The sequence below is a fragment of the Baudoinia panamericana genome (assembly GCF_000338955.1).
Source record: "Baudoinia panamericana UAMH 10762 unplaced genomic scaffold BAUCOscaffold_5, whole genome shotgun sequence".
Classification (NCBI taxonomy): Eukaryota; Fungi; Ascomycota; class Dothideomycetes; order Mycosphaerellales; family Teratosphaeriaceae; genus Baudoinia; species Baudoinia panamericana.
Window position 1 is genome coordinate 173,182 of NW_006911261.1, and position 17,224 is coordinate 190,405.

The following is a 17,224-nucleotide window of genomic DNA, read 5'->3' on the forward strand; positions in this document are numbered from 1 at the left end:
AGGCGTCTTTGCAGCGAAGAACCGGATAGGCCTCTCGGAGTTAATGCTTGCTTGCTTACTTGCTGAATATCGAGCAGTTGAAAGTAACCTGTCCCACAGCGCCCCATAAACTCCAACGGGTCACAGCGCAGACGCCCATTCTAGCTTCTTGGAGAGAATAGTTCCTTACGATTGTTGTGGGTATGGGGAGCAGCAGCTATCGGTATGGCCTGACGTTACATCTTATGCCAAGGTAAGGCTGTGAAGGCATGTAAGCTTACCCGACTTGGGCGGTTCGTATCCGTAAATCTCTCACCATGACTACTGGTAAATCTTGACGGGCGTAAAGACACGTCTTGCGCAAGTGAGAAAGCTTGAAAGCTGGAACTTGTCTTGACTACCCGGCCATGGCGCCACAGTTCTCTCAGCCCAGGCATCCATCCCTGCCAGGCAAGAGTATATGACAAGACATGCGTAAGCAGCCACCAACGCCACGCTTAAGTACACAACACAGAGATCCCATATCAGATGGCTCAGGCTAACGTTCACTTGCCATCCTTCTTCTTCCGCAAACTCTGCCCTTCGCCGCTGAAGTTCCGCTTCTGCTCCGCCTCCGCCTCGGCCTGAGCGTCCTTATTCTTCAAAGGCTTGATCTCGTAGCCGAAGAACAACTTGCCTGGCGGTAAACGCAGTGGTTGCGGTCCATTGCGGTTCTTGCTGACCGTCTTAGGCAGCGCTGCTGTGGTGGGCACACTGGCGCTCTGATCCGGCTTGGGCGTCCCGGGCGTACTTGACGCGGGCGTGGAGACAGATGTGCCCGCCTTCCCTTTCCGTGCAGCGAGCCGATTCCCAGAACCAGAGAAAGCGGACGAAGCTTGCGCGTGCCCCACAGCGGCGGTTGAGGAGGAGGGCGCGATGGCGGAGTAGTTGATCGCTTGTGCCATCGTACCCTCAGCGTGCATGAGCCCGCCTTTACTCGCCATGGTCGAGCCGATACTGCGGGGTGTGCTCGTGCCGCTCGTCTTGGCCGTCGGTTCTTGGTACCCTACTGGCGCGGCGAAATCGACTTCGAGATCGGTTTCCTGCACGCTAATTGCCTTCTTCTCACCCTCGGGTTTTACTTCGAGAACGGCGATCTCAAAGGTCGTGTCGTTGTAGGAGAAGGTGAAGATGTCTCCGACTGTTAGGCAGGAGAAGTTGCGGAAGGCGGTTTCGAGCACGGCTTTCGGGTCGGAGATCTCAAGGAAGTTGACGTTTTGGGGCTGGAGCTTAATGAATTGGCCTGGCGGTAGATCGGTCGACTTGGTCTGGAGTAGGTCCCCGGGTTCGAGAAGGAGCGTCTGCATGAGCCAGTACGGTAGGTAGCATCTCCCCTCCTCCGCGGTGAACTCAAGCACACCAGCATGCGTACTCTTGCTCTTGATGCCGTTGTTAAGCTCGAATAGCATTGGGTAGGTAATATGCAGTTGTGTGAGCTTGTCGAGGGCTGAGGCTGGCAGGAAGATCTTGCCGCCGTGGTTGGCTGCGTCGCGCTCTGGTCCGGGCATCATGGCGACGGGGTAGCAGCGGTAGTACTCGTCGAAGCGGCGGGGGCGGCCACCGCGAGCCATCATCGCGCGTTGAAACATGCCCAGCTCGTCTTCGGGGGCGTAGCCGTAGTACGACATGGTGATGGCGGACGAGGGTAGGAAGTTGGAACGTTTACACTGTGGAAGCTGTGTTCACTTGCCTCTCGTCTCTATACGTGCTCGGTTGCCTTGCCGAACGCCGCTAGACACGCTTTATCGATAGATAGAGTGACGCGACGCACGTGACATTGCGCTTGGACGCCTTATCGAGCCAGGAATCTGCCCGAACGCTCACTGACTTCTCCTCGTATTGGTGGCCAGCTGCGATAGCATTGCCTTTTCTGCTCCAATCTTCATCATCCTGGTTCCTTCACATCTATCTGGTCTTCAGTCACCAGTCTCAACACCGGATATCCTCGCCGTATCCTTCATCGCGACTTCGCAGGAGGAGTCGAAGAAGAGGGGCTGTAAAGTGTGCTGACAATCCTACGATCTCACGGCTCGTCAGCACTTTCGTTGCCAGGCAGCCCGGCATCGTCGCGAATCCTTGAGCCGTCAGCGAGCGAAGTGCTGACATTCGTCCCTCTTACGTGGTCCGGCGCATATTGTTCCAACAAGCGTGTAAACCATGACGAGGTATTGAATGGCTTCCCCTCTCCACAACTAGGTGCCGGTATGCCGTGGCCACCATGCGGAGCCCGCAGTCTCTGGTTCCAATGAGACCACTTGCGCATGAACTCCATGCCAGAGCTGCATGAATCTCTGTCCACGTATGGTCATGCGCCCTACCCGTTTGGTAAAGCACCCCAGACGCCACGCTGTCGGAGCTTCAACCACCCCTGCTGCATCTAGGAACTGAAGAAATAAAGCTTGGTATTTGCAGCGGTCTGCTCAGCCTCGACCGTCAATGCTTGCCAGGATCTCACGACTCGCCTTCTCTGCTATTGGACCAAAACGGAAATGTTCGGCCGGCAACGCCATCCTCCACTGCAACGTACTCCAGGCGGCTAGCATGGATGAGGGCATTCTCGCGTCTCATACCTCTCCACTTGCCACGCTACAGCACGTGCACAACCATCAGCCCTACCTCCAAGCTCCTCCTTTAGAATGCTCTAATGTCAAGTGCGTACGTCAGATTATATCTATGGCCTGATGCAATGGTCGCCTCTCTGGTTGGTCAATGCTTGGCTGCTAGTTGGTCAGCCTTAAACATGGTCACGGAAGTACCTTGCCTTGGCGGGTGCAGCGTACAAAGACCGTTCCTTTCCCCGTCGTGTTCCTGACTTTGGTTCCTACCAACACAGCCTCTCGTTGGAAACAGCTGCGCTTCCGTGGTTTCTCAAAGTAGATCTGCTCCTTGCACAGCCCTCTCTTTCAGCTCGTCTACCTTGCACTACGTACAGCCTTACGCGTCGTTGACCTAAGATATCCTCAACATGCGCAGCTCTACCATCGCATCCCTCGGCCTGCTGGCATTCGGGGCTACTGCCTCTCCCTACCGCAACAACTGGGGAAGCTGGGGGCCACAGGGCTACAATCCCAACGGCAACAACAACTGCATGAATGACGATCAAGCCAATCAGGTCGCCAACAACTTCAAGGCTCTCATCGCCGCCTACACCAATGCCACTGCCGATGCGGTCCTGACTACGACCGTCAATGACTACTCGGACAGCGTTATCGAGCTTATTGATGGCGGCTGTCCCACCAGCTCAAACGGTCCACTACCCTACCAGGCTCTCGGGACTGCGACCTTCAGCTCGCGTGCCGCGTTTGAAGCTGGTCAGGGTGGACAGCCGAATATTACGTTCAGTCTTTTGAACGTCTGGTAAGTCACATCGTTATCCACCGTCACATACAAAACGCTCGACGCGTTTCGACACAACCCTCATGGCTGTCTTTGCTGACCATATCTGCCAGGCACAACTGCGACACGGTCACTCTCCGCTGGCGCTCTTCTGAGCCCAACCCAGGCCCCGTGCCCGCTCCCCCGGCCCAGCAGGAGCAAGTAACCGGCATCGTCGTGCTTGAGACAACATTCAACGGCTATCAGTCTGCTCAGCCTTTCCTCATTAACACTATCTACTCCGAATTCAACTCTGGCGCTTGGCTTTATGACCTGGGCATGTTCAAGCCTTCTGGCTGTGGCGGGTCGTCGAAGCGTGACGCCGTTGCTATTCCGGCTTACTATGGCGCGCCGCAACTTCAACGTGCGTAGACGGTTACTATAGCGGAAATATGCCGGCTTCAACGTGTATTTATGATGGGATGAGTGGATGCATTGGCCAAACATGATGCGAATGGATGACGAGCTTCTTGACTATCTCGATTATGTAGCCTACGTAAGGACTAGCATAGTTCCTATACGATCAGTTTCGTCCATCGACATAATTTCTTTCAGTCGCCATGCGCAGTCAGATCTCGGCCACTTTCGGCCCGAAGCCTGCCACTGCGCAAACTGCACATAGAATCTGACACTCTTCCACTCCAACACCGTCAAGCCAATTACCACAACGTTCACAGTCCAAAAGGAGCATCCATTGGGTCAGCGGCACCCAGCATTCGCGACACTCCGAGATCACCGTCGCGTATACGTTCTTAATCAAGCAGATTTATCGAGCAATGAAGCTACGATGAGTGTACGATCGCCACGATGCCCAAGGCTCGTCGGCAAAGGACTCGAGCTGCCGTGAGCCATGCTGGTGGACTCGCCAAGGGACGTCCTCCGACGGCGACGAAACCACCGGCTCGGCCATCGTCCGCCAAGACTCGCCAGAGCATTCGAACTTACCATGAGCTGAACAAGCAGCTCGCCGCAGTCGAGCGGACTGGAGATGATGGCGCGGCCGAGAAGCTGAGACAGCAAATCGCAGATCTTGGCGGTCTACAAACCTACCAGCTGGCGAGCATCACGGGCCAATCTTCGGACCGCGGCGGCGACTCTTCGATCATTCTCATGCAGTGGCTGCAACCCCTCGCCGCGGAAATGAAAGCTCGAGAATCCAAGCTGAGGATGCTAGAGGTCGGGGCGCTGTCCACGCAAAATGCGTGCTCGAGGAGCTCAATCTTCGATATGGTGCGCATCGATTTATCCTCGCAGGCCGAAGGGATCGTGCAGCAAGACTTCATGGAGCGGCCGCTTCCGGCTTCGTCGACGTATTGCTTCGACATCATCTCGCTGTCGCTCGTCTTGAACTTCGTGCCTACGCCGGAAGGCAGGGGCGAGATGCTGAGGCGAGCGTGCGAGTTTCTGGATCACAAAGCGTCGCACACCATGACTGATGGCTTGGGAAGAGTGTTCCCGGCACTCTTCCTCGTATTACCAGCGCCATGCATTACGAATTCGAGGTACATGGATGAACCGCGATTGACGGCGATAATGAACAGCCTGGGCTATGCGATGCTTGAACGCAAACGATCCGCTAAACTGGTCTACTACTTATGGCAGCTGCGTGACCGCCGCCCAACGAGTGGGATGCCCTTTCCCAAAGAGCAGGTCAACCCAGGTCCGGCTCGGAACAACTTTTGTGTAGTACTGCGTGAGTAACTACTGGCGTACACTCATCTCAGTGCGAGGCGATGGTTACCGACTGCTACATCTGCAAATGCAGAAGCAGAGGCACATCGACGCCAAGACACATACATGAAACTCCTTGCATATTCTCGCCCAGGCTTATCAGCCATTTGCAGCACATCTTTCAACCTGGTTTCGGACCGGTCGTGGCCAACTCATTCCGCCAGGTGCATACTCCCTGCCTCGCCCTTGTCATACAGCAGCCCCGATCACCCAACTAGGAGTTCCTTCGCCTCATCAGACACCAGATCCGGTGCCAAAGCGGTCTACACCGCCGATACTGCCTTCTGGCGATGAATAACCCCATCTACACTCCAAGACTCGCTCGACAGTAGCAAGTCATGATCTCTCCGAAGCCGAAGACTACCTGCCAGCACGCCAAGCTGCGCGCGGGGCTGTACTAGCTCTGCAAAAGCGATTTCCACAATAGGCCAGCTGAGGAATTATAATGAACTCGCAAGAGGGGCAAGGACTTCGATGAGCTGCAATGGGAGAAAAGCAGTGTTCACGTCGCATTGCCGGACCCTGGGGAGCCACTACTAATGTCGGTAATAACGCCGTAGCCGCGATTGCCGGTGGCAGAGTCAGGTGGACAATTACCCACTGAAAGCGCCATACTCTTTGCTTGCATCGATGCCTTCCGCCGTGAAAGCTTGCGCTTGTTGGTATTAGCTGGTTAATTGGCGAGATCGTAGCTGGACCACCGAAGCGAGATGCTGATGAAGATACAGAGTCCTACCTCGCCGATGAAGGCTGAGATTCTCGCAAAGGGGTCGCTTCTGGTCGGGCACATGTTGTCAAGGTGTTGATTTTTCGTATGATCGTAGCTGCGCTTGACTGATTCTTTGTTGGAACGTGGTGCATCCTTGCCGCTTCGTGCGCTGTTACTCTGTGACTCGTCAGACCCGATTAGAGATCTGTGATGTGGCAGCTGGGCAAGGAATGAAACAAGCCTGAATGTGTGAAGCAGCCGAGATACAAGAAAGGCAAGCCAGCGTGTCGAGTAGCCCACTCCTTCAACCGTTCGTCTGTAGGTGTTGCAGGACACCCTGCTTAAGCATAATGCTGGTATGTACCCGCACAGTGATGTTGCTTCACCGCTTTTCACGACCAGCCTGACGCAGTCGACCAGGATTGCCGGAAGGGGTGCTGCTACGTGGTAATCACGAAAGAAGGACATGTGCTGCACAAGTGACGCTTCCTCACCCTTCCTCAATCAACGAAGCATTCCTACGAATGGGGTCTGCGCTCCGCCAGGCTCGCTTCGCGGCCGCGGCTGATAGATGCTGCCGGTGGGTAGCGAACGGGCGGGCGGATATGCGCAGGAACACGGCGCGAGGACCATAAGCTTGGTGGGTCAATATGAGAATTTCACGAGCCTGATCAACAGAACACGAGCACAATGAGAGGAGGTGGTGGGGCGAGGAATACCGCTTGCCAAGAAAGATCAGTTGAGGACACGGGGCGTGACAGGCTTCTTGCTTGCAGAGCATCTTACCACGGAGGATGCAGTCCTCGGTTGGGAAGGATGGGCAAGTGGCCGTCGTCTTGGTGAGAGGGGGCGGGATTCCCCTTCTCACATTCTAAGCTTCGATAACGGATACGTGTATGTGGAGCAGGACAGCTTCGTTATGCCAGCCCAGTGGCACCGCTCAGGCCGCCTTTCACTGCACCACTCGCGTCAGCAGCGCTCTTCCCAGCAGACTCAACACCAGTCGCCTTGGTGGCCTGATGAGCGTGCTCGCTTACCTCCTTCTTGACATCCCCATTCGCCTGATGCGGCGCCGGCTTCTTCTTCTCCTCCTTGTGCTCGTTATGCTCGCCATGCTCCCCGTGCTCCTTCTTCGCCGTCTTCGGCGGCGCAGTACTATGGTCCGGCTTGAGATGCTCGTCCCCGAACCCCTTGATATCGCCCTTAGCCCTCTCCTCCTTGGCCGCGTCCATGAACCCCGTCAGTCGGCCTCCAGTCATGGCATTGAGTCGATCTCCGATCGGGGCACCGCCTTCCTTACCACCCTCTCCTCCTTCGGAGCCGGAGCCGCCCTGCAGCCACTTGAGGATGTAGAACCCGCCCAATCCCCACAGGAAGAGGAAACAAGCGGTCATGGTTGTGAAGAAGACGGCGGGCAAGACGAAGATGAGCGCGGTCCCGACGGCGAAGACGATGAAGACCACTGCGGCCAGCAAGCCGAGGAGGAGACCGACGACGAGGGCGAAGATGGCGACGGTGAGGGTGAAGAGGATGAACAGGCCGAGGGGGATGCCGGTTAAGGCTAGATTCATGCCGAGGAAGGCCTATCCAAGGCATACAACAGTCAGCCACTGTATGGAGGAGGATATGGGCGGAGTGGATATGAGGGTGGACATACGGATAACTTGGGATTGCGCAGCATGAACGCCTGCAGCTTGGCCAACACGCTGGCGCGCTGCTCGGGCGGGAAGATGCGGTCGACGAGCTGCATGCCCTTGGCGGAGATCCAGCCGCCGAAGCCTTCGATGCTGCCGAGGATGCCGGTGGTGGTGCTTTGGACTTTTTGCTGCAGGCCGGAGGTGGCGCCTTGGGCGGATTTCACGCCGTTCATCGCTTGGTCGGCCATGTTGTGATTGCGATCTCGAGTTTGTGCTGGAGAGGGAGAGTGGGCGCCGCGTCCAACTCGTCGAGCGTGGGCGTAAGGGGAGGGGGAGCGGGAAGCTTCGCGGATGATGTCGTCGCAGTTGGGGTGGTTGCCTGGACGGACTTGGAGTTTGCGGGGATGGCGGTGGTGGTGGTGGTGGTGGTGGTGGTGGTGGGTTTCAATTGGGTTCGCTATTTTGGCGGCCTGTCAAAGGCAGGTACTACGCGTCGTTATGTTTTCAACACTTCGGTATAGAGCTGTCGATGCAAACGCCCGGGTAACGGAAAGCTCCAAGATGGTGTTGCAGTGGAACAGAGAGTGTATGCAGAGTCTCGTCCGCCCACTCCACCTTCCTCCCCGTCTCCCTGTCTCCCCACCAGCGTTTGTCACGCCGAAGCTCTGAGTTTCGCGTCGTCTGCCCCAGCTCGACACCCATTGGACCGCGACGCCCGTTGCGTGACGTCGGTGCCGCGGGCTAAGCCACACCATCGCCACGATCGCCGTTTAAGCTTCGTGGAACGCGCTTGCCGTTTCGAGCTTTCAAGAAATTCCATGGCCGAGCTTCACGACCGACCAGTATTGAGTGGATGAAGATGTCGGAGCCGACGAGCAAGAAGCGCAAGAGGCAGTCCAACGGCGTAGATACACCGAGCAAGAAGACGACCGCGATCAACGGAGTGCACCAGATTGACAAGATCAAAGTCACCTTCACAGACGAAGATGGACTGCATCCAGTACTACTCTCCACACCCGGCCTAACTACCCCTTCATTCCCATTCGAGTCATATGCGAGGGCGTGGTCAAGCAAAGATGCCAGCAGGACTCCCGCACCGAAGACGCACGAGCTGCTCCTGCACTCATCCCAACACCCACGCATCGACTATACCGCATCCGCATCCGCTCTCGATGAGCATCTGGCGCATTACGTCGCCGTCTTCGACCCAACAACAAGTGCGCTGCAGATCACACCAGCCCATCATGTGACTCTGCGAGCCGCACCTCGAAAAGCTGGTATCGCAGACGGAGATAAGGATGAAGGCAAGGCAACCACCCGGGGCACCTATGCCGCACAACGCGAAACACTAGGCAGAGAATTCGGCACGAAGAAGGCGCAGAAGGTCATCGCCAGCCGCACCCAGAATGCCATTTCCAAGGATGCCAAAGGCAAAGGCAAAATGAGTGAAGCGCAAGACGCCGTCCTCGAATCCATGGCTACATCAACCCCCGCAACCGCTCCATCAAAGCAGCAAGAGGACCTCCTAGCCTCCAAACCCATCCCCCAACCCAACCTCGCCGCCGAAACAGTCGAAGAAGTCTACCCCTTCTCCACCCTCATCCCACCACACACCTCCCGCCTCATAACCATAACCGACTGGCAAACCAAAGCCCGCGCGAACGAGGAGATCCTGCTAAACCACCGCTTCCCCGCCTTCCGCGTCGGCGCTCTAGGAAAGTCGGACGACATCCCCAAGCTCAAAGCCCTGCGCTACCTCGCCTTACTCCTCGACTTCCACGACGCCCTCGCCGCCGCCGGCCGCGCGGGGAAAAAGGTACCGAAGAAAGAGATCCTGCAGCGTCGACTCGCCGCTTGGTCATCACCCGAACAGCAACAACTCGTGGATTCCGTGAGGCGACGCTTCGCGAACGAGGCGAACGAGTTGCCGAAGTGGCATATGGATAACCTCTGCACGCACATCTGCGCGCTGAGTCTGTATGTGGATGGGTGGATGACGAATACTACGGATCTGAAGTTGGATTTGAAACTTACGAATCAGGAGTTGGGGAGGTATTACGCGGAGTTGGGCGCGAAGATGAGTGCGCCGACGGAGAGGGAGAAGGTGGAGTGGAAGATCAAGACCAAGGCGGAGGCGGCGGACACGAAGGTGGCGAGGTTGAGGCTGCCGTTGGAGTTTCCGAAGGCGAAGGTGGGGAGGAGGCGGTAGATTGACCTCATCACAGTTGAGGTGAGGCAGCGATGATTAGTGGGGCGAGGATATTGAACGATGACTAAGCCTTAACTTTTCTTGTGGAGGTGTGCCTGACCCTTCAAAGTAGCCGTCCTCGTACGAATCGTCTACCTCTGATCACATTCACCTTCAACTTGTATCCACACGATGTGTAAGTTGTATCGACGCGGCTTGCTCGAAGCGTTGGTGCGGATGTGTTACGACGACACTCGTCAGTTGAAAAGCTCACCACCCCTGCTTTGGTCGGGGCGTTCGTTGGTCGCGTGTGGCGTCCACACGGAGTTCTTTCCGTAGGCTAGCGATCAGGAGATGGTCAGCCTCACCATGTACTACGATATGCTTGACATGAGCTGAAGACCAAGAATGCCGATGCTACAACAAAGTGCTGTCTTGGTAGAGTATTCGATAGAAGAATGATCGAGTACGAATGTTGAATATTTGGGTCAATGCTATAGGATAGAAGAGGCCCGCTATCACCAAAATCACCTAACGGGAGTCCATCCGGATCTGAAGACGTCAAATCTTACCCAAAAATCTTGCGCTCACGCTGTCCAGCGGTCTCAAGTGACATCCTCACCAAAGACGTCCGGGAGCGCGCAATGCCAACCAAAGCAGACGAAAGGACACCCCTCCTTCAATTCCCCGGCCTATACGGCAACAATGGCTCCACATTATCACCACCGTCCCAACCTCTGGGAGACCAGTACGAGCAATTCTGTCGCCTCGTGGGCATCCGACCGACCAACCTCCCTCCCGGTCAAAAGTTCACTTCGAACAAGGAATCGCTCTATGCTCGCGCCATGGCCCACCGTAGGAACCAAGGCGCCATCTACGCCTTTACCGCCACGTTCGTCAATTCCCTCCTGCTATCCCAAGTCGTGCTCGGAGCCGCTTTGACAGCGCTGGGAGCATCGGATTCAAGCCGAGTCCTGATCACCGTCTTTGGAGCCTTAAACACGGTCATCGCCGGTCTGATCGCCTTCCTCAAATCCCGCGGCCAACCCGTGCGCGCCCGCATGTTCCGCGACGACCTGGAGCGCGTGGTGGACGAGATCGACAACTCCGCCACCATGTGGTACGGCATCAGCCGCAACGCGCACGGCTACGACGCCATCGACACCAACGACCAGGTCACCGTGCGCAGCGAAGTCGCCCGCCTCACCCGCCTCTACGACCGCGCGGTCAAGACGAACACGATGAACGATCCGGATAACTACTCCGCCGGCGCGCCGGGGGATCCGTGGAATGCGGCGCTCCGCGCCCGGCCGGCGCAGCAGGGGGGGTTGCCGCCGGGGGTGCCGGTGCCCGTGGTGCCGGATGCGCAGGCCCCGGCCGCGGCGGGGCATGCTCCTGTGCCGCAGATTGCTCCGCCCGTGGCCGACCCGGATGAGGCGCCGGCTACTAAGGCGCCGGAGCCGCCGAAGCCGAAGGTGCCGGATCCGCCGAAAGAGGAACCTCCGAAAGCTGCTGAGAAGCCGAAGGAGGCTCCACCTGCGGCGGAGAGCTCGACGGACGCTGGTCCGGCTGCCTCGCAGCAGGCTGATGCCAAACCTGCGCCTGTCCCTACCGGCATGGATGACGCCAAGACTTCGGCCCCCGAAAGCTCAGCTGGAGCGCAGTCAAGCAACAACGCGACGAACCCTGGCGGGCCGTCGACCGCTACGAAGACGATTGATCAGCAGCCCGCGATGCAGGGCAACTTACCGGAGAAGCATAGCGAGGATACTTCGAAGTAAGCGGAGGATGGGGAGAAAGTGAATCGGTAAGTGAGGAATGGTTCGGTTGAAGCGAGTGGAATTGATCTAGCATATGAGCGGAGAGCTATATACCCTTATTGCGGGCGTGTGTGTTGTGATTGGGTTACAGAGCGGAAATCTGGACAGGTCGTGGCTTTATCCAATATGTTCCCTTGCCAATGACGCAGCTTTGGTTGCATCTCTTGGATTGCCCGCTTGCCTCCACTGCAACGTGCTGTAAGGATAGCCGATCACCCGATTACGTACTCTCGTCCGTGCAGCTCCTTTAGGAGCGACCAGGACAACATGAACGCCACATTCAATCCCTGCGGCGGAGCCACTGCTACCTTCTCTCACAGAAGTGACACACCCACCACCCTCGTATGGAAGGTGCTCCTTGCAGTAGCTAACACTGCCATACAAGCTACATCGAGCTGTGTGTGCTCTGTAGAAGGAGAGGTGTTGAGGAAGACCCGAATATGGCAATCGGGTAGCTCCGTGCACGTGACGCGTCTTCCTTGCCAGCCTGGGGCACGACTTTTGCCGCTGAATGCGGCATCTGAGCCACGTAAACCAAAAGGCAACTGTCACGCAGAGTATATATAACATTTATACAGGTATCCATGATACTAGTCGTACATATTTCGGCTTGATCTGCGACTGCGGAATCTTCCGGTCAACTTTGACCCGCAGCAATTCCGAAGCCGGTGCATGGCCAAGCTCTTGAAGGAGATCGCATCATACGACAGCGAGCTAGCGGAATCCATCCACAGACCACCAGGTAGCGACAACAAAGACCTACTAGCAAGATGTCTCGAAAAGCTAACGGTCAAATTCCTTGGGATGGTCAACGCCCGCAACATGCGGCAACCGATCGTCGAGCGCTTCTTCAGTCCCAACTTCATTTGGATTTCAGACCTCGGAGTGACTGCCAGGTCCGCCGACGAGGTGCTCAGTCGCATGGAGGAAGCTGCGGCGGGGAACGAGGCGTATGGGGTCGATATCATCGACATCTGTACCTCGGTGGATGAGAGCCACGGCTACGCCACGGTTTGGCTGACACTGTGCACGTACGGCCACCCTGCGGATGACAAGGAGGTCCGGCGCGATGTCATTGGGAGGGCGCGATGGGAGCGGGTGGAGGGGAAGTGGTACTGGGTGAGCCATACCGCTTTGCGTGGGTTTGGGCCGGTGGGAGGCGGTGTGGATTTCGGCCAGGTCGCGCTGGGGTGGGAGTGATGGGTTTTCATTTCACCCGCGTTGTTCGGCAAGGATGATGACGATGATGGCCGCGAGGGAGACGTCGACGCCGGCGGCGACCATGACTTCCCATTGTGTGCGGTAGCCGTAGGCGTGCTTGTATGCGGCGCGGGTGCCGGATTCGTCGCCTTCGCGGCGCACGTGCATGATGCGTTTGTTGTTGTAGGTCACGTATGCCACGAGGTTCGAGAGATCCTGCCCTCGTACTTCGAGCGCCACGGCATCTTGGTAGCTTTGCGTCTGGTCGGTAGATGGTGGGGCGAGATTCCGGAATTTGATGTCGAAACGCGTGTGGACGAAGAACATCTTGAAGTTGATCCACAGGACGTCGTTGCCATCGTCTGCTCCGGGTAGGCTGACAGACCACTCGCCTGCCTGCTTCTGGGATGGGTTGCGGCGGAGCTCGAACAGCGGTAGCCCGGTAGCGTCGGTAAACTCGCGCTTGAGGTTGCGGCTGATTGTGCGGCCGGAGATTTGCATCAGCGTGGAGTCGTCGTCGGTGATGACGAAATCCCGTGTGTGGACGTTGTTATCGAGCTCTCGAATCTTGATCATTGTGTCTTGGCTCGTCATATACTCGGAGCGGATGGCCATTGGATGGTCCGGGCTAGTGACGGTAGGAATCACAGGCGTGGTACGAGACCGGGATGGCATTGATGGTCGAGAAGCCTCCATTTTGTCACTGCCTGTGGACCTCCTACCAAGCTTCAGAAGTGCAGGCTGGAAAGATAGAGCATAACAGTGGTTAGAAGCCGAACAACTCCAAGTACGCACCTGCAGACTGATCGACACGAGGTATTAACTACGTAACGGGCTGCTCCCGGCTAGACTGTGTCCAATGAGAGGACGCTAAGAGGATCTAGGGCGCTCGAGTATGCCTCTTCCGCCTCACCTTCCCTTACATGATCGAATTCGCGTCTCCGACTACAGGACCATCGTCGTCGGCGTCCCGGACAACAGCTAACTTGTGGGACTACTGACTTGATGCTGACAGCTTGCCGCTGTAGTTGACGCAAGTTTACAGAGAAGCTGTCAATGACAATGCGCCACCCTGTTCCGCACTCCTGATCTAGCTGCCGATCGCTGTAATGATCACTCCAAATGCTTCTGGCTGCCGGATAAAGCATGAACTCGACGGCTTAAGCTGTACAAACTCACAGCATTCTAGTTACGTAGGTACCAGCTCGCCAAGCATAGCACGCCGCCCTGCAAGCGTGGCGTGAGCTCTCGCGTACGGTTAGCTTCCGGAGTGCTGGTAATTCACCTTAGACGCCTAGAACATGGACAACAAGACTGAGCTGCGGTTCATGGAGTTCTAACCGGCCGCTCCGTATTTTATCCTCTTGTTTCATCGACATGCAAATATGCTCGGTGAATATGGAGGTCTAACGAAGATCATAGCAGCGGTGAAGCCCATGTCGTCGCTCCCGCCGCAAGGCTGCAGCCTCGTCGCTACAATTTGACACCGTCGCTGCAGGCTCTGGCAGTTGCCTAGCATGCTACTTAGGTGCGGGCCTCCAGGGCTGCCCTCCAATACGTAGCAAGGCACACTTGCCAGCCTCATCCAGCTTGCGTACCATGATAAGGCGGTTCGCCTCGTGAGTTGAGACTACTCGTTCTCGCCACCCCTCTTCCTGCAACGGCGTAGGTACAACACGCATTTACTGCATTAAACTCCAGGCCTTTAAATCTTTAGATGTTAAGAGGGGCCTTGCAACATGTCCAACTACGGGACCACAGTTCTGTGTGAAGGCGAGACGCCGATAGCGGTCGATGTTGTGTTCGTACATGAACTGGGAGGGGATGGCAGAGACTCTTGGTCGCGGGACGGGTTGATGTGGCCAGAAGAGTTGTTCGGCGAGCGAATCCCAAATGCGAGGATTATCACGGTACGTGACAATCGTAACAAGGTCCGACATCGTTTAAGAAGACACTCAATTGACACGCGGTAGTGGGGTTATGATTCGAGTCCAAAAGACTTTTTCCAGGGCAACGGCCAGCAGACGCTAAAAGGCCGCGCTTTGGAGCTGCTAAGCGATTTGAAGGATGAGCGACGCCAGGAGGAAAAGAACCGATCCATCATATTTATAGGTCATAGCTTGGGAGGCCTTACCATAAAGCAGGTATGACAGGAACACGATACGCCTGAAAGACACTCTGTTAACAGTCCTAGGCCCTGACCAAAGCGCACGGTATCCCGAACAAGGCGTAAGGGAGAAGCAGCGCGAGGCCTTGATAGGGGCTTCTTGCTCCGGTATTGTCTTTATCGCGACCCCCCACCATGCTGGCGATGTTGCGGAATGGTCTGCTACGGCCGAACGGTTGGCGAATGCGATGGGCACAATTGACCAGGAGGTTGTCGATGCTTTGAAGCTGGGTCTACCCATCGTCCAGAACGTGCAACACGCTTTTGCGGGCATACAGGATCGTTTCAACATCCATACGGTGCTGGGAAGGACAAGAGACTCGCGGTTGTGGAAAGGTGAGTCGAGCGCTAAGGCAACGTAACGCCGTGCATTGGCTGAGCGAGAAGCTATCAGGTAGTCGAGGAAGCTTAAGCAACTCTTAGGACTGACAACGAGCAATTCCGCACAATTCCGGCCGATCACATCGGTATGTGCAAGTTCACTGACAAAAAAGACACGGGCTTTAAACGCCTTGCTTCTGCGATTGAGGAACAGGTGGATCAAGCCCAGACCACTCTGGATGGACGCATAGGTATGGGTCCCTCATCACTTACGCTCACCTGCGCTAATATCGAGCAAGCACCGGCAGAAAGAAGTCATGGTCATCAGCGGCAAGCCTCCGACGCTCCTATTAGTCCAGCTTTGCCACCGAGCCATCAGCGGAGTCCCTCGTCCAGTCACTCAAGGACACAATCGATCCGGTCGCAGCTACCGCCTTCCTATAGTGAGAGGACAAACGATGTTCGTGTAGTGACAAACTCCACCACAGCTGCCATGTCGGCGCTTACAATCGTGGGCACTCCAAAGCCGCTAGGACCTCCAAACATGGCCTTGGTATCGCGTCACTGCTATCAACGCCTCTTCAACATGTTGCTGGCAATAGAAGGCCCACACCCGCCGGAGAGATACCAGCACTATATCAACCATCACAAGGCGAACAACACCTGGCGGAGTTCGGCGGACGACTTCAAGGTTGTCTTTGTTCCGGATACATTCGACCCCGAATCTACCACGTCGCAGTCCGAGCTGCTCTTCATTGCGGCGTATGTGGGCGAGATTGACATCGCGCGTGCGGCGCTCGCAGCTGGAGCAGACGTAGAATACGTGGTGCCGATGCTGCAAGATTGTCCGCTCAACGCCGCCTTCACTTTCGATCACAGTGAGCTCATTGACCTGATGCTTGATCAGCGCGCCTCTCTCACCGCGATGGTGAACCGTCACAACACTGGCGTGCAAGCCTACATGATCCGCCACCTCCCCATGGCATCGGCGAAGACCGTCAGAACCGTGATCAAGCATGAAGGTTCCGACGCTTTTCCGTCTTGGGCTCCCCTTGTTGCTGCTCAGCATTCGCCGATGGAGGTCGTAAGAGTGTTTTCCGAGTCTGGCTTCGAAATGACCGTTACCGACGACAAGGGATCGACTGCGCTGCATCTCGCCGCTCGCCATGGGCGGAAAGATACTGTGGAGTATCTTCTGAGCATCGGCTTTCCCGCCGACGTCCTTGATTCTGCCCAGCAGACGCCCCTGTATGACGCGATCATCAATTGCAACGAGGATGTGGTTGCCGCTCTCTTGGTCAACAAAGCAAGCGTCAACATCACAGACGATGATGGAGACACGCCAATGCATGTGCTAGTACGGAACCCCAAAGACGCTAGCGGAGACACGATCGACGTGGCAGGAGTCATTGCTGTCAAAGTCAAGATGCTCAAGATGCTCAAACTCGCTGGCGCGCAGCTCGAGATTCCCAACAATCAAGGCTACCGACCTCTTCACGTAGCAATCCGTCTTGGTCTCGGGTCAATGGCGGCCCTGCTGCTTCTGGCTGGGGCGGATGCTGAGGCGAGAGACTCGGACGGCTGGACACCGCTTCACTTGTGTGCGAACGGTAAGGGCGAGCAAGTGCAGATTGCAGCCTTCCTGCTAGAGCGAGACGCGAATTTGAAGGCTCGGTTGCCGCCCCCATTGTCGCTTACGCCGCTGCAACTTGCGAAGAAGTCTGGGAATGCGACTATGGTGAATCTCTACTCTGGAAAGAAGACAGATAGTGGCCTGGCGAAGTGGTTTGCGAAACGGGGAGTTACATAATTAGCCAGACTGGAAGACATTGCCCCGTCCACGCTGCACCAGGCATTGTGTTATCGGCGGCGTTTGGAAGGATGCCAGGGCGGCCAAATGCTACTTCGACATCGTGACATTGTAGCCCTCCTCAAGATCGTGTCTGCTCACGGTAGCTACCGTACGCAAGGTCGCATTTGGCAGCGAGTAATGATTAAACATTTCCAAGCAATACCCAGTTTTGGGAGAACAGTCATCCTATACACCCCACTGCTGCT

General features: G+C 56.4%; 9 protein-coding genes across 9 annotated transcripts; 6 read left to right on the top strand and 3 right to left on the bottom strand.

The window, feature by feature from the left end:
- Window positions 1–381: 381 nt before the first annotated feature.
- On the bottom strand, window positions 382–1,711 carry BAUCODRAFT_32710 (uncharacterized protein). The gene has a single exon (XM_007676974.1). The coding sequence runs from the start codon at window positions 1,644–1,646 to the stop codon at window positions 525–527; it is 1,122 nt and encodes a 373-aa protein (XP_007675164.1). The 5' UTR covers window positions 1,647–1,711; the 3' UTR covers window positions 382–524.
- A 1,272-nt stretch (window positions 1,712–2,983) lies between these two features.
- Window positions 2,984–5,194, top strand: BAUCODRAFT_23378 (uncharacterized protein; the record flags this gene model as incomplete). The annotated part of the gene is made up of 6 exons (XM_007676922.1): window positions 2,984–3,375; window positions 3,468–3,757; window positions 3,885–3,889; window positions 4,016–4,186; window positions 4,210–5,086; window positions 5,118–5,194. 6 exons carry the CDS (start codon window positions 2,984–2,986, stop codon window positions 5,192–5,194), a joined length of 1,812 nt encoding a protein of 603 aa, XP_007675112.1.
- A 1,316-nt stretch (window positions 5,195–6,510) lies between these two features.
- BAUCODRAFT_434317 (uncharacterized protein) lies at window positions 6,511–8,020 on the bottom strand. Its single transcript, XM_007677386.1, has 4 exons — window positions 7,491–8,020; window positions 6,871–7,416; window positions 6,620–6,788; window positions 6,511–6,554 (listed from the first exon to the last, which is right to left on the bottom strand). Exons 1-3 carry the CDS (start codon window positions 7,716–7,718, stop codon window positions 6,786–6,788), a joined length of 777 nt encoding a protein of 258 aa, XP_007675576.1. The 5' UTR covers window positions 7,719–8,020; the 3' UTR covers window positions 6,511–6,554; window positions 6,620–6,785.
- Window positions 8,021–8,344: 324 nt separating this feature from the next.
- BAUCODRAFT_45380 (uncharacterized protein) lies at window positions 8,345–9,655 on the top strand (the record flags this gene model as incomplete). Its single annotated transcript, XM_007677150.1, has 1 exon — window positions 8,345–9,655. A coding segment is annotated over one exon (1,311 nt), but the record flags the coding sequence as incomplete, so codon positions are not given.
- A 419-nt stretch (window positions 9,656–10,074) lies between these two features.
- On the top strand, window positions 10,075–11,840 carry BAUCODRAFT_32714 (uncharacterized protein). Its single transcript, XM_007676975.1, has one exon. It carries the CDS (start codon window positions 10,303–10,305, stop codon window positions 11,437–11,439), a length of 1,137 nt encoding a protein of 378 aa, XP_007675165.1. The 5' UTR covers window positions 10,075–10,302; the 3' UTR covers window positions 11,440–11,840.
- Window positions 11,841–12,684: 844 nt separating this feature from the next.
- Window positions 12,685–13,542, bottom strand: BAUCODRAFT_434772 (uncharacterized protein). Its single transcript, XM_007677387.1, has one exon. It carries the CDS (start codon window positions 13,372–13,374, stop codon window positions 12,691–12,693), a length of 684 nt encoding a protein of 227 aa, XP_007675577.1. The 5' UTR covers window positions 13,375–13,542; the 3' UTR covers window positions 12,685–12,690.
- A 416-nt stretch (window positions 13,543–13,958) lies between these two features.
- BAUCODRAFT_434731 (uncharacterized protein) lies at window positions 13,959–15,087 on the top strand. Its single transcript, XM_007677388.1, has 3 exons — window positions 13,959–14,588; window positions 14,652–14,822; window positions 14,873–15,087. Exons 1-3 carry the CDS (start codon window positions 14,418–14,420, stop codon window positions 14,909–14,911), a joined length of 381 nt encoding a protein of 126 aa, XP_007675578.1. The 5' UTR covers window positions 13,959–14,417; the 3' UTR covers window positions 14,912–15,087.
- A 1,121-nt stretch (window positions 15,088–16,208) lies between these two features.
- On the top strand, window positions 16,209–16,520 carry BAUCODRAFT_54983 (uncharacterized protein; the record flags this gene model as incomplete). Its single annotated transcript, XM_007677187.1, has 1 exon — window positions 16,209–16,520. A coding segment is annotated over one exon (312 nt), but the record flags the coding sequence as incomplete, so codon positions are not given.
- A 46-nt stretch (window positions 16,521–16,566) lies between these two features.
- On the top strand, window positions 16,567–17,166 carry BAUCODRAFT_32721 (uncharacterized protein). Its single transcript, XM_007676976.1, has one exon. The coding sequence runs from the start codon at window positions 16,593–16,595 to the stop codon at window positions 16,974–16,976; it is 384 nt and encodes a 127-aa protein (XP_007675166.1). The 5' UTR covers window positions 16,567–16,592; the 3' UTR covers window positions 16,977–17,166.
- The last annotated feature ends 58 nt before the right edge of the window (window positions 17,167–17,224 follow it).